Source organism: Rutilus rutilus (assembly GCF_951802725.1).
Source record: "Rutilus rutilus genome assembly, chromosome: 1".
In the NCBI taxonomy this organism is placed as follows: Eukaryota; Metazoa; Chordata; class Actinopteri; order Cypriniformes; family Leuciscidae; genus Rutilus; species Rutilus rutilus.
The window spans coordinates 66,886,648-66,902,564 of record NC_140209.1 but is presented as its reverse complement, the minus strand read 5'-3'; the positions used below and the strand labels follow the sequence as shown (position 1 = coordinate 66,902,564).

Sequence of the window (15,917 nt, the reverse complement as noted above, 5' to 3'; positions counted from 1 at the left end):
GTTGGAACGATGGAGATGATAAGCTCCACACTCTCTTGCTCTGTCAAAGCCAGTCATTAATGGCCAGTAACTCAGAGGGTTCCCTTGACCAGGGAAATAGAGGTGTTTGAAATCCCAGGACACATTGGAAAGGGGTAATGCCAGTGGAGGGTTTCTTAAGGGAATGTTGAGCATATTCAGCCCAGCGTAAGAAGCTGCTCCAGTCCGACCGATTCTGTTGACAGTATAATCTAAGAAACCTTGTGAGTTCTGGGTTTAGGTTTTCGCTTTGACGTTTGATTGTGAGTGATATCCTGAGGTGAGGCTTATATTTAAATTGAATTGGTGGAAGGCCGTCCAGACCCGAGATGTGAACTGGGAACCCCGGTCTGAGACAATATCTTCAGGTAGTACATGATAGTGAAACATGTAGTGGATGAAATGTTCTTCTGTTTCGAAAGCTGTTGGGAGCTTACGTAGATGTGTTAATTGACATGCCTTAGAAAAACATTCATGACTGTAGTATATTGGTGTTACCCTGGGAGGCCAGGAGATCAGTGACAAAATCCATAGCAATGTGTGACCAAGGTTGTTGAAAAATGGATTGTGGCTGTAAAAGGGGATGTCTAGAAGACTTTGCTGTGTGCAAGTATGACTGTAGAAGAGGAGGTCAGCAGCGCCATCTGCTGGATACCAGTATTATACATCCAACAAATATACAGAACAAGCCGACATAGTGATCATGCTCCAATCACACAACAGACAGCCAATCAAATCGCAGCTTTGGTCAGGTGACCATGCGCAGAACTTTTTAGTTTAGTTTTTGCTCTATCATAGACAGATGGTTTGTGTGTTGTTTTTCCTAATTCCTGCCAGAGTTGTGTTTGATGTTTGTGTTTGTACTGCTAGAGTTTGTCAATGACTAAAAGCAAGCGTTTATTAATCTTGTTTATATTGCAGTTGCTGCTGATTACAATTAGTTGCTGAGTTGTTAGATGTAAGATAAACGGATGCGAGGAAGATCCGCGGCTCTGCACGAGTGGTTGTTCATGTAAACATAAGCGTTTTAAACCAAATATGTATATTCGGTATCATCTTATGTGGACATGTTCAGAATCAGAAAGAGCTTTATTGCCAAGTGTGCTTGCATACACAATGATTTTTTTCTTGTTACTGAAGCTTCCAGTGCACATATACTAATACAACAAGAAACATAGTAATACAAATTCTAGGAATAAAAATATAAATGAAAAAATATGAAAAAAGTATAAGGACACAGTTGGGTTTAGTCAGAATAAACATTTACAGATTATGCACATATTTACAGTATTTTGATTAGTATGAATATGCCTTGGGAGGTATGTTAACTGTTCAGAAGGGAAATGGCCTGTGGGAAGAAACTGTTCCTGTGCCTAGATGTTCTTGTGTTCTCGTTCCTTTGTGGACAGATGTGTTCATCATATCTGCATGGGTTCAGTGTCATCCATAGGGAAGTTTGCTTGGTTAAGTGGATTAGAGAATCTGTTTGGTTTCTGAGAGTAAATGAGATTTTCAATATGGATCTCTAAATTGATGAATTGGTCAATTTTGGTGAAAAAGCTCAGAAATGTTACCCATGGCAAAACAAGACTTCACACTTTGCTTAGCGTGCTCAGTGCTTAAATAGCCCAGTCCATAAAATAGAGAACAAATGTTTAGCAATCAGTCCAGGTATGCGAGTTCTGAGATTTGTAGTCCAAGTGCTAATACTCCGATGAGGGAGACCACTGGTGGCAGACGGGAGGATTTTCAGAGGTAGCGTTCATGACAAACTAGTAGTACAATGATCAGTTCAGGTGCAGAGATGCACAGATACAGAGATGATCAGTTCAGGTGCAGAGATGCACAGATACAGAGATGATCAGTTCAGGTGCGCTCCATGTTTCTGCTTAAACAGATATGCGGCTATAGCGATCTGTCATATGCATTAAAGAGTGTCAAAATGTTTCATTTGAAAGTTAAGACCTTGTTCTTATCAAAATAACAAAGCTCATAGTGATTATTTGATAGGAGTAAGTAACAGGCTATTTATTATGTTTGTAAAATGATTACCTTCATCTGGGCGTGGATGGTGATGATCCCTCAGGTGCTGTACATATTAGATGTGTTCTCCGCTTTTGCTGACACTTTTCATCTAAATGTTTTGCATATTGCATACCTGTCTTCAACTACTCCTGAATCATGTTTAGATAGCCAGAATTCCACAATAGCTTATTAAAATAGCTTATTCGGCAAGTACAAGAGATTGCATTGTTCCACCATGTTTTCAATTTGAGAGTTTCACATGTGCTGAAAGTTGATTTGCACGCACCCTGCCTTACCTAGACAATCACCTAGTAAACTCAGCTACTATAGTAACAACCTCACAGAGTATCCAGACAGAGGGCACGCCACACACAAGTTACTATTGTAATCACGGTCAATTTTGAAATTGGGTAATCTCAACATCACTAATTGTAATCAATCAGAGGTCCTTGTAAAGATAATCGATGGGTTGAAGAGCCGTGTTGTTTATTGTAGTGTATATTCTCTAAAAATGAAGCACACTGACATGAACACTTACTTTTGTTGTAGATTATCTCAGTGTTTGGTGACAGAAGAAGGTTGTGCTGCTCTGGCTTCAGCTCTGAGTTCAAACCCTTCACACCTGAGAGAGCTGGACCTGAGCTACAATCACCCAGGAGAATCAGGAGTGAAGCTGCTCTCTGATACAATGAACCATCCAGACTGCACACTGGACAAACTCAAGTAAGTGGACCAGTAAGAATCATCCTGGCTGGTGTGCATGTGAGAGAGACTGAGAGTTTGTAATAGTTTTTGAACGCTGAAGGGGTCCCAGTGTGTTACAAAGTGACACCAAGCAGTCCTGACAAAGCGTTCAGACGAGTTGTTAGTGAGAATGTGTTGAGAAAATAATGTATAGACTCTGATACTATAGAAGCTGTAGAAACCTCACAAAGACATAGTACTGGAACTTCCTCCTTCATTTCCCAACTCTCTTTAAGAGACCCCCATCTTACACCGATCACCCAAACAGATAACCTTCTCGAACATGTCTGTGAACCAACGCTCGTCACGTTACCTATCAGCGTCACGCCAGCCACAACTTAGCGTCACACCTGCCTCAAGATCACTCACTGTTTAAATCTACCAGACACTCCGATTGGTGCACATGTGCAAAGAGACAGTAAAATACTGCTCCATCTTATCTTATATTTTATTCGCTCTTTTTGTCCATAATGGAGCGTGTCACGTCACCTTAGTGTCGTGCCTGCCTCAAAATCTCTCACTTTTACTGCCTGATACTTTACTGAAGGGAAAAGCAGACGAAGATTCCTCACTACATCAGTTTTTTGTTTTATAGCCTAGGCCTATCTATTTGAATTTATTTTATTGACTTTTTTTTGTTGCAAATTGTTGTTATGGTAGATCATAATTATTAGGCTACTTGTGATCGATATTCTGATAAAGGTCTATGTAAAAATTGTGTCAACCAAGTTATTAATGTCTTATAGCTCCCATCTTTCGCATTAGATGTTTGTGCGAAAAAACTGTCAAAATAACAACGAAGTGCAAAACGTTGCCGTGTCCTCTCTTTTATTTTAACATTTTAGATTAATCATTAAAATGCTGTCAATTTCACGCTCTAAATTCAGTAAATGAGTCCATTTGTGTTGGATTTGCCGTACCGGTGTTGATTTTTTAACGGCCACTGGTAGAGTCACCGATTGGTAAAAACCCATGCACTAATTTCTATTTATTTGAATTATTAAAATAAAATTTTGTTCTTTGCCTGAACAAGTTTTTTTTGTTTGTTTTGCAGTTCTCGCTGATGCAAATTCAAAGACCTCATCCTTAAATTGATATTCTGTAAATAAAATGAAATAAAATAGCCTATAAAATAGCCTGCTTTTCGCTTCAGCGTGTCAATCGGAGTCAAAAAGAGCGAATAAAATGTAAGATAAGATGGCAAATAAGAGCAGTATTTTACTGTCTGTTTGCACATGTGCATCAATAGGAGTGTCTGGTTGATCTAAACTGTGAGAGATCTTGTGGCTGGCGCGACGCTTAGTAAGAGCCACTAGAGGCGCTCAATTACGGGCATGAGTGGCAGGCGCATATAACGGTGACTGGTCGAGTTGCAGGCGCATATAACGGTGACGGGTTGAATGGCAGGCGCATATAACGGTGACTGGTCGAGTGGCAGGCGCATATAACGGTGACGAGTTGACTGACAGGTCGAGTGGCACCGATACCATTAAAATTTTACGGTTCCCGGTACCAATTTCGGTACCACAGCAAAATCTGTTGGAACTACTTTTCTATTTTATTTAACTATTTGAAAAAAATATGAAATTCAATTCAATTACTTTATTTATGATGGTAATCATAAGTAAGTAATACATAAGCATTAAAGGCTACATGCTGTTTAAACATAAATATTGCTTATAAAAAAAAATCCCATGGAGACGTAGCTAAATCTACTGTACCACAGTAGCCTAATATAATTATTTCTGTCAATTTCTTCAAGTTAAACCGAACTTTTATTTTGACGGGTTGCCGCTTTGAGTTTCTGTGTGTGTGTGAGATATTACGATAGTTTTTTCTCAAATTAAACGGTAAAATGCTCATGAAGTGACTCTCAGAGTGGCTCTGGAGATGAATTTCATCATGTCATCATATCGTGAGGCAGCAGAGAGCGTCACTCGTGCTTCTGTGTGTGTGTGTGTGTGTGTGTGTGTGTGTGTGTGTGTGTGTGTAAGGTAAATGGAACCGCGCGTCTGCACCATTCATTTACACAGAGACAAGCAGACCATGCAGGGTTAATATTTAAATAGTCTTTTTGCAGTTTAATATACACAGACACTATATATTGGTATATATCGGCTACAGACAGTGCTCCAAGTAAAAAAGTTAGTCTGGAGCCGCGTTTAGATAAAAACACGGAAGCGACTTAAAGCAGCTCCTTTTAGTGGGTACCGAATATACCCGGTACTACAGAAATGCTGGTATCGTCACATTTTCAGCACCGACTTGGTACCGAAGTACCGGTACTTTGACAACACTAGCGATAACACTGTAGAAGTTCTGAATGGCCGGTAACTTAAAGGAGAACCCCGGTCAATTTTAACATTGAGCTCATTTTTTTGTACATTTGGAGTGCTGTCAATAGTCAAGTCAAGTCAAGTCAAGTCATTTTCATTTATATAGCGCTTTTAACAATGTAGATTGTCTCAAAGCAGCTTTACAGAGATAAATGTATAATTTAACGTAAGATTGTTTTGGCTTTATAGCGGTTCTTTAATAAAGTTATTTTCCGGCTAAAGTTAGTTTTGATTGATTAGCTTCCGTCGCAACGATCATTTGTTTTTAAATTAGGGGCCGCCAAGACGACACCATTCTCTCTACACAGACTTTAAACGCGAACCTGTGAGAAACGCTGATGGCGTTCAGATGCGCATTAAGAACGGGTTCTATAGTTATGTGCGTTTGAATATATGTGTGCAGGTTTGGAATTCCCTACAAACCAAACCTAAACAAATTACTGGTGTTTCCTTATAGTTTTGATTCAGAATTTTATTTTATTTTATCAATTCGGGGTAGATACGCAAATTGAGTTTTCCCGACGACGCGTTATCTGTAGAGTGGGAAAGGGATCCTCCATAGGGAGAGACTAGTTGGCACTTCAGCACTGCGTTGACACCGGGTCCAGGCGAAGGTCCTTCATCAGATCTGGAAACGGCCTGGATCCGGCAGGCTGCGGGAAAACCTTGGGATAAACAAAGACACTAAAATTAGCGTAGATGCCATTCTTCTCATGATGTAACAAGTACATCAGGATTTATGGGAAGTGTTCCCGGTTCCAGCTGACCTAATCTATGCAGCCTAACATTGAATTATAGAAGTCTATAATGTATTATGTGAACGCTATGTCAAAGAGATGTGTCTTTAATCTAGATTTGAACTGACAGAGTGTGTCTGCTTCCCGGACAATGGTAGGAAGGCTGTTCCAAAGTTTTGGTGCTAAATAGGAAAAGGATCTACCGCCAGCAGTCGATTTAGATATTCTAGGTATTATCAACTGGCCAGAATTTTGAGATTGCAATAGACGTGAAGGAGTATAATGCGTTAAGAGCTCGCTCAAGTACTGCGGAGCTAAACCATTTAGTGCTTTGTAAGTAATCAGCAATATTTTAAAATTGATGCGATGTTTAATAGGGAGCCAGTGCAGTTTTGACAGAACCGGGCTAATATGGTCATACTTCCTGGTTCTGGTAAGAACTCGAGCTGCTGCGTTTTGAACTAGCTGTAGTTTGTTTATTAAGCGTGCAGGGCAACCACCCAGTAGAGCATTACAATAATCTAGCCTTGAGGTCATGAACGCATGGACTAATTGTTCCGCATTTGTCAATGAGAGCATATGACGTAATTTAGATATATTTTTAAGATGGAAAAATGCGGTTTTACAGATACTAGACACGTGACTTTCAAATGAAAGATTGGTATCAAAGAGCACACCCAGGTTCCTAACCGACGACGAAGACTTAACAGAGCAGCCATCAAGTGTTAGACAGTATTCTAGGTTATTACGTGAGGAAGTTTTTTGTCCAATAATTAGAATCTCTGTTTTTTCAGAATTTAGAAGTAGGAAATTACGAGTCATCCAATTTTTTATATCAGCTATGCATTCTGTTAATTTAGTGAATTGGTAAGTTTCGTTAGGTTTTGAAGAAATATAGAGCTGAGTATCGTCGGCATAACAGTGGAAGCTAATTCCATGCTTCCTAATGATATCTCCAAATGGCAGCATGTACAGAGTGAACAGCAGCGGTCCTAGTACTGAGCCCTGTGGTACGCCATACTGAACTTGTGATTGATAAGACATCTCTTCATTTACTGCTACAAACTGATAACGGTCAGATAAGTATGATTTAAACCATGCTAGTGCAATTCCACTAATGCCAACATAGTTTTCTAGTCTATTTAAAAGAATGTTGTGGTCAATGGTGTCAAACGCAGCACTAAGATCGAGTAACACTAATAGAGAGACACAACCACGATCGGATGATAAGAGCAAATCATTTGTTACTCTAACGAGAGCAGTCTCAGTACTATGGTACGGTCTAAATCCAGACTGAAAATCCTCGCAGATATCATTTCTTTCTAGAAAGGAACATAGTTGTGAAGATACTGCCTTTTCTAGTATCTTTGACAGAAAAGGTAGATTCGAGATCGGCCTGTAATTGACTAATTCTGAAGGATCAAGTTGCATTTTTTTAACAAGCGGTTTAATCATAGCCAGCTTAAAGTTTTTTGGTACGTATCCTAGAGACAAAGAGGAATTAATGATATTAAGAAGAGGATCTATGACCTCTGGAAGCATCTCTTTCAGTAGCTTAGTCGGTATAGGGTCTAACATACATGTTGTAGATTTAGATGATTTAACGAGTTTAGTAAATTCTTCCTCTCCTATAGCAATGAATGAATCAAATTTTTCCTCAGGGAGACTACAATGCACTGCCTGATGCGATACTGTAGTAGATGGTTGCATAGTTATAATTTTATCCCTGATATTATCAATCTTATAAGTGAAGAAGTTCATAAAGTCATTACTGCTGTGCTGCTTGGAACCTTCTGTGTTTGAAGCTTTCTTTTTCGTTAGTTTAGCCACTGTTTCAAATAAATACCTAGGATTATGTTTATTTTCTTCTAATAGGTTTGAAAAATAAGCAGATCTAGCAGCTTTTAAAGCCTCTCTGTAAGCAATCGAGCTCTCTTTCCATGAAATGCGAAATACCTCTAATTTTGTTTTCTTCCAGTTGCGCTCCATTTTTCTGGCTGCTCTCTTAAGGGCCCGAGTGTGCTCGTTGTACCACGGCGTTGGATTATTTTCTTTAATCTTCTTTAAGCGCAAAGGAGCAACTGTGTCTAAAGTGCTGGAAAAGAGAGAGTTAAAAGTTTCTGTTGCAATATCAAGTTTTTCTAAGCTATCCGGGATGCTGAGATGATGAAACTGATCAGGAAGATTATTAATAAAGCAATCTTTAGTAGCAGAAGTGATAGGTCTAACATATTTGTAACACGGAGTCGGCTTTGCAGCCTTGGCTAAATGTAATTTACACGAGACTAGATAATGATCTGAGATGTCATCGCTCTGCTGCAGAATTTCAACGGCATCAACATCTATTCCATGTGATAATATTAGATCTAGAGTATGATTACGACGATGAGTAGGTCCTGACACGTGTTGTCTAACTCCAATTGAGTTTACAATGTCTTTAAATGCCAAACCCAATGCATCTTTTTCATTATCGATGTGTATATTAAAATCACCAACAATTAGTACTTTATCTGCAGCCAATACTAACTCTGATAGAAAGTCCGCAAATTCTTTGATAAAGTCTGTATGGTGCCCTGGTGGCCTGTATACAGTAGCCAGCACAAATCTCAAACGTGATTTATCATTTTTACTATATATTTTTACATTAAGCACTAACACTTCAAAAGAATTATATTCGAAACTTGATTTCTTAGTGGTTTTGAAAATATTACTATAAATTACAGCAACACCACCCCCTTTGCGTTTAAGACGAGGTTCATGTTTATAACAGTAATCTTGCGGGGTGGACTCATTTAAAGTAATGTAATCGCTTGGTTTTAGCCAGGTTTCTGTCAAACACAGCACATCTAGGTTATTATCTGAAATCATATCATTAACAATGAGTGCTTTTGAAGTAAGCGATCGAATATTCAGCAACCCAAGCTTTAGCATTTGCTCATCTGTATTATAGCTGTTTTTTATTTGTTGAACATCAATTAAATTTTTAACCTTAGATGGGTTTAAACATTTTTTGGATTTCCAAAATCGGGGAACAGACACAGTCTCTATATGATGATAGCTAGGTGAAAGAGGCTCTATGTGATAGGATTTATCTGACCTGGGTGACGCGAGGCCGCTAGCAGACGGTTGGTTTAGCCAGTCTGTCTGCTTCCTGACCTGGTGCCCAATTTGTCATGTTTGAGCTCTAAGACTATGAGCCATATTACTAGATAGAAGAGCAGCACCATCCCAGGAGGGATGAATACCATCTCTTTTCAACAGGTCAGGTTTGCCCCAAAAACTTTTCCAATTGTCTATGAATTCTATATTATTACACGGACACCACCGAGACAGCCAGCGATTCAGTGAACACAATCTACTAACTATCTCATCACTCCTGCGAACAGGAAGGGGGCCAGAGCAGATTACAGTGCCTGACATCGTACTTGCAAGTTCACACACCTCTTTAATATTAATTTTGGTGATCTCCGACTGGCGGAGTCGAACATCATTAGTGCCGACATGAATAATGATCTTAGAGAATTTACGATTAGCATTAGCCAGCACTTTTAAATTTGCTTTGATGTCAGGCGCTCTGGCTCCCGGCAAACATGTGACTATGTTCGCTGGTGTCTCTATTTTCACGTTCCGTGTGATCGAATCACCAATTACTAGGGCACAATCAACAGAATTCTCAGTGGGTGTTTCACTGAGCGGGGCAAATCGATTTGTTGTGGTAATCGGAACGGAAGAGTGGTTTTTTGATCCGCGACTAGAGCGATCCCTCACTGTCACCCATTTGCCCGGCTGCACAGGCTCTACTTCAGCTGGAACCGAATCATGTAAAGAGTTCACTATGCTAGGCGCATCCAAAATAGTATCTAAAGCTCTAGCACTCTTACTATCCTCAATTAAAGTTTGGATGCGTGTCTCTAATTCTGAAATCTTCTCTGTCAGCCTAACTGTCTCCTTACATTTATCACATATAAATCCTACATTGCCAACAGAGAAGTCTATGCTAAACATGTGACATGAAGTGCAGGTGACAATAACAGGACAAGACATTACTCACCGTGTTTGTTGACTGATTATTACTTACCTGAGCTTTTGAACTCAAAGGCGCGAGCGCGCGAGAGAAAAATAAATAAATAAAACAGCTGAGCGCACGGGTGGCGCGTTAACAGGCTAGCAGTAGCGAATTAGCGTGTTGTGTTAGTAGTAAGTTAACGGAAGCTAGCGATGTCAATCTGAGATGTTGGGTAAGCTGTATTTAGTATAAACAACTACAAATTGTAGTAAATGATGGTTCAAAACAAAGAAATACGAGGCTAAGACGGAGCTTACAGCACCGAAGCAAACACACTCACAGCAGGCAGCGAGGCAGACAGGAGCAATCGATCAGCGATCCAACAAATCCCAGAGACAGAGAACAACGACAAAAATCGGTGTTGCCTACACCGTGTTATCCTCTTTTTAAAATTTGCACCCTGTTGACTTCAATGGGGCACGTTTTAAACCTGCTTTTAGCCTCTTAACATCCTTGATGTGTCATTACAAGTGCACAGGTCATGTGAGTGATTCCTTCGGAGTGAACGCGGGTCAATCTGACTGCAGTAGATGTGAAAGATATGAATAAAAATGATGTTTATTCAGCCAGCGCACATACCTGTATTTACATCCTGTTTTCGGTCGAAGTCCATAGTAATCGATTGTCGAGTTCATGCGCATTGGTTTAGTACCTATGATCTCCGTGAACGCGCGTCGACCGCGACCGGAAGCCAGTTATTTTCGTTTATAAAGTTTTAAATATGTATATTTTTACGACAAAACCGCACGGATTACCCTCGGAAGGCCTTCGTTTATCCCCCTGGAGCCGGATGGATTACTTTTGTGAAGGATGCATGTACATTTGCGGACTTCAACGAGCTGGACCCCATTGCTTCACATTATAACCACTGAAAGATCTAAGACATTTTCTAAAATAACTGAAAATGTGTTCGTCTGAAAAAAGATTGACATATGCATCTCGAACGGCTTGAGGGTGAGTAAATCATGGGACATATCCGCGATATAAAGTTAAGGCAACTTAACAACCAAGAGAAAAATATGTCTACTTCAAATGTAACATTTGTTCTGTACATCAGCATCGGGAGAATAACATTATAATCTCGTTCACGTAGAGAAAGATGCGGCTACACAGGGACTGTGAAGACACTGAATTAAACATAAAAACAGCCCTCATAATAATTACAAATACATTTACATTTCTATAAATCCGTTTTTATGAATGAATGGCTTGCTCTAACTGTTGCTCTGGTCTTTGTCAACAACACACGCTTGCACCCCCTGCTGGTGAGGTCGACAGCAGATGGAGAGTATGCTCGGCAATCTACTGCTTTTCCTGCAGTTCCTGGACGTCAATGTTGGATCTACTGTCAAATTTGAACCACTGAATTTGTGGAAGCGAATTTGTAAAGCGAAATAAAATGGACTGAAAATTGCCAGTTGAATATTATAGGTTGTATATTTAAACAGTTTGAATATTTTGGAAGTGAAATATGAAATGTGAATATGGATTTTTGAATTTGTATTAATGAAAATGTGTTTGAAACGTTTTGAATTGAAATAGTCACAGCTTAAATACATAACCATGTTGAATTTCAGCCCATAAAAATGCAAGCCTTAACACTAGAAGTGCCAGAATTCCATAACTACTAGAACTGCCGCAAGCGGTCATTTTGACCGCTAGATTCCAAACTCTATATCTTTAATGATAAATACCCAATTGAGAGATTAATGCATTTATTGTATTAGGATATCTTTTAAAAACAAAACAACACCAAACTGTACATTTAAACAAGTTTAATTATACATCTATAAATAATAATATCCGTAGATGTCCAAAATGACGGAGCAGCCTGTTTTCATGTTTACACTGTTCGATCGCGCCCGCGCCTTACACACACACACACAAACACACACACACACGCCATATTCCAGCATTGCATATCTTGACATCGCAGCCTGTTCATTATAGCCATAATAAAATATAATAATAAAATAGTCAACCTAACATATAAAAAATCCACTGCTCTGTTTATATAGTCAGTAGCCTACAATTCGTACCATTTTGCGCATGTGAAGATTTTTTCCGTCGATATTGGAACGTGAGTGAAGTAGCCTACAAAGCATAATAAAGAATAGTTTACCATCCAAATACATCGCAAATGTTGAAACATTTTTATTCTAATTAGAGAGTTACGTGAGCCCAACGCCGCTTACTTTCACTTTCGCTTGAAAGTAGCCTATTTCATTTTGGCTTGTTTATAGATATTTTTTCATTCTTGTTCTGTTCTGAATATCATTCCATTTAAATGGAATATGTTTTGTGTATTTTTTACCACATTTTATTGTTGTGTATATTGGTATAATACCGCGAAATTCAGTGCGGTCAATCTGACCGTCTATGACCGAAATAGGTAAATATGTTCATTTGTTTTTTTGCCTTATGTGTAATTTATATGAAAAACATTTTAAATGAAAATACAGACACTTAGGAAAAGTCAGGTACCAGCAGGTTTTTATTTATTTTTTCAACAAAGTTATTGCAGATATAAAATTCAAAACGGTCAAAATGACCGCCATGGCAGTTCTAGTGTTAAAGAAACAATGCATTAAAATGCAAGCATGGTTAATGCAATGCATATTTTTTTCAAGTAGTGCAATTCAACAGGCTTTTTTATTTCAAAAACATTTGGCATTATTTTTCTTCCATACGGTTGTTTTTTCTATTTGCATGCATTTTCTTAAAGGGATAGTTCACCCAAAAATGTAAACTCTGTCAGTAATTACTCACCCTCATGTTGTTTTAACCCCGTAAGACTTTCGTTCAACTTCGGAACACAAATTAAGATATTTTTGATTACATCTGAGAGCTGGCTCACTCCTCCATAGACTTCTATGTTATTCGGCCCAGAAAAGTTAGTAAAAAATCATTAAAATAGTCCAAGTGACTATAGTGGCTCAACCTTAAGTTTATCAAGCGACAAGAAAACTTTTTTGTGTGCAAAAAAAAACTAAAAATGACGACTTTATTCAATTATTAATTTTCTTCAGTGTGGGCCTCTGAGTGAGTTCACGAGAGCAACTTCTCGCATGTGTCGTGGCGCTCACGTGAACTCATGTCAGAGGCCCACACAAAAGAAAATTAATAGTTGAATAAAGTTATTTTTGCGCACAAAAAGTATTCTCGTCGCTTGATAAACTTACGGTTGAGCCACTGTAGTCACTTGGACTATTTTAACAATGTCTTCACTATCTTTTCTTGTCTGGCAGAATGAAATTACATAGAACCCTATGAAGGAGTGAGCCAAATTTCTCTGATTTCATCAAAAATATCTTAAATTGTTACGACGATGAATGAAAGTCTTACGGGGTTGGAACAACATGAGAGTGAGTAATTACTAACAGAATTTTCCTTTTGGGTGAACTGACCCTTTAAGTTGCAGTGCGTTGAGCACTCTTGGCCAACGTACTTACCACCTTCACGTCTTTCCTAACCTGTATGTTCTTCTTTCTTTAGTGGAACACAAAAGAAGAATGTTGGTGACCCAATATTTTCTGTTCCTGTTGACTTCCATTAAATGGACACAAAAAAACAATGGAAGTCAACAGAAACGAAAGCGTTGGGTCACCAACATTCTTCAAAATATCTTATTTTGTGTTCCGCTGAATAAGTAAGTGATGACATAACTTGGGTGAATTATCCCTTTAATGTTTACCTAATATTATGGCATATTGCAAGATGTACTTACCTCTGAATGAACTCCAAAGTAGTGGCTGCTTCCACTTGGTACTCAATGTTAAGCACATAATAGCAACCGAAGAGAACAGCAAACGCAGAGGAAAAATCTGGTAGGTCAGTCTTAGGAAAGAGGACTTTGCCTTCAATTGACAGCATCCATTTTTTGCTGTGTAGAACTGAATCCCCTAAAAAAAAAAAATAGTAGTTAAATAGTATAGTAATAAATTTATTTATAGTGTTTAACTTTGCAAAAAAAATGTAACATTTGATTTTGGTGTCTATGAAAATATGTAGATGGAGCTTTTCTTATTAGTTTAAAAGGATAGTTTACCCAAAAATGACAATCATCATTTAGTCACCCTTGTTATTCAAAACTTATTTGAGGAGATGTTAAAGGGTTCCCCCAAAAATACAAATTCTGTCATTAATTACTCACCCTCATGTTGTTCAAAAACCGTAAGACTTTGTTCATCTTCGGAACACAAATTAGGTTATTTTTGGTGAAATACAAGAGCTTTCTCACCCCTCCATAGACGGCAACATCATTGCTACTTTCAAGGCCCAGAAAGGTAGGAAAGACATCATTAAAATAGTCCATGTGACTCCAGACTTTATTCAACAATTTCTTCTTGTCTGTGTCAGTCTCCTACGCTGTTTATGTTGTAAATACAACACTTCCGGGTTCTACGTCAGAATGCCGGCTCACCATTGGCTAGCTCCTGCATCAGCATCACACGCATGTGTTCTGGTGCCCAAATGAACAGCGTCGGCCAATAGTGAAGCGCCGTTCTGACGTAGAACCCGGAAGTGCTGTATTTACAACGTAAACAACGTAGGAGACTGACACAGACAATAAGAAATTGTTGAATAAAGTCTGGAGTCACATGGACTATTTTAACAATGTCTTTCCTACCTTTCTGGGCCTTGAAAGTTGCGATGACATTGCTGTCTATGGAGGAGTCAGAAAGCTCTCTGATTTCATAAAAAATATCATAATTTGTGTTCCGAAGATGAATATTTTTGGGTGAACTAGCCTAACTCTTTAAGCTAAATGTTAAACATGGAGATCTATGAATAAAGCAACATGTTTGTTTTTAAAAACCATCCTAGAGCTGCACGATTCTGGATAAATTGAGATGCAGTGCATTTAAAATGTTTAAATAATTTGAATAATTTAAAAAAGAAATCTGTTTTAATGAATGCTTCAGTGACTGACTAATAAATACACCACTTGATCAATTTACTGGATGAAGCAGCAATGAATCGTTCAATCTTTTTGAATGAATGATTCAATGTCAAATAAATTTTTTCACTTTCACTTGTCCCCACCTAGTGGCAAAACATAAATGCTTTACTTGAAGCGCGAATTTATATTAAAAAGCTGATTTGCTCTATTTTGATCATAATCTATAAACTTTTATCCCAGTACTTATAATTATAATATTTGTAACACTGAAATAATGATATTGTGTGGTTGAAAAGACTGTGGAGCTTTTTCATACATATAAATGACAACTGCTTTCTCTACTTCAGCAGCAGCGCAAATGCAGATTTGAACGTTAAGATTTTAGCCAAAGAGTTGATAGACTCAGACGAATCATTGACATTTATTTATGAGATTGTGTAGGTGTCTGAATCGCGATCACAATCTTTTAACGATTAATCATGCAGCTCTAAACCATCTTTTAAACATTGCTAAATCATGTATTAAAGGACCTTACCAAGCATGATCAGCCTTGGAGTAGAAGGAAGTGAAAGCCTGGTCTCTGCATCTGTTGGAGTTGTTGTGACCTACACACACACACACACACACACACACACAACACACAAACACAAAAGTTTTACTAACTGTCAGTTACATACATTTTTGAATATATAAATGGAAAATACTCACATCCGCTAAAAGGAACAGTGATTCCTCCTTTTCTTTGAAGTGGGCCATCATCAACAGGACCGCTGCAAGGCCTCTGTCGATGTCTTTGAGGACTGCTCTAACGTCTTTTCCCCACCTGGACTGAAGATTTTTGAAGAAGCAGATAATCCTTTCCCCTTTTGTACAAAGGGAGTCATTAAATCTGATGTCAGGATCAATCCCAGTCAGTTCCTTAAAATGAGCGCATAAGAATCTCCTTGTAAAGAGAAAAGGCCACCTTGCCTGAAGATCTGATATTCTGGGTGGAGGGCTGGCATTAATGCTGTGATGTTGTGCAATGAATGTAATTTTCATTAATTCCTGGACTTTGAAACAACTCCCTCAAAAAGATCATGTGCCAA

General features: G+C 38.5%; 1 protein-coding gene across 1 annotated transcript in view; it reads left to right on the top strand.

The window, feature by feature from the left end:
- LOC311295451 (NACHT, LRR and PYD domains-containing protein 3-like) overlaps positions 1 to 15,917 on the top strand; it is a 67,250-nt gene that overhangs the window by 24,836 nt on the left and 26,497 nt on the right. The window contains exon 5 of the mRNA XM_084416829.1: positions 2,593 to 2,766. Within this exon, the coding sequence (XP_084272955.1) occupies positions 2,593 to 2,766 (174 nt within the window). The remainder of the gene's footprint in view (positions 1 to 2,592; positions 2,767 to 15,917) is intronic.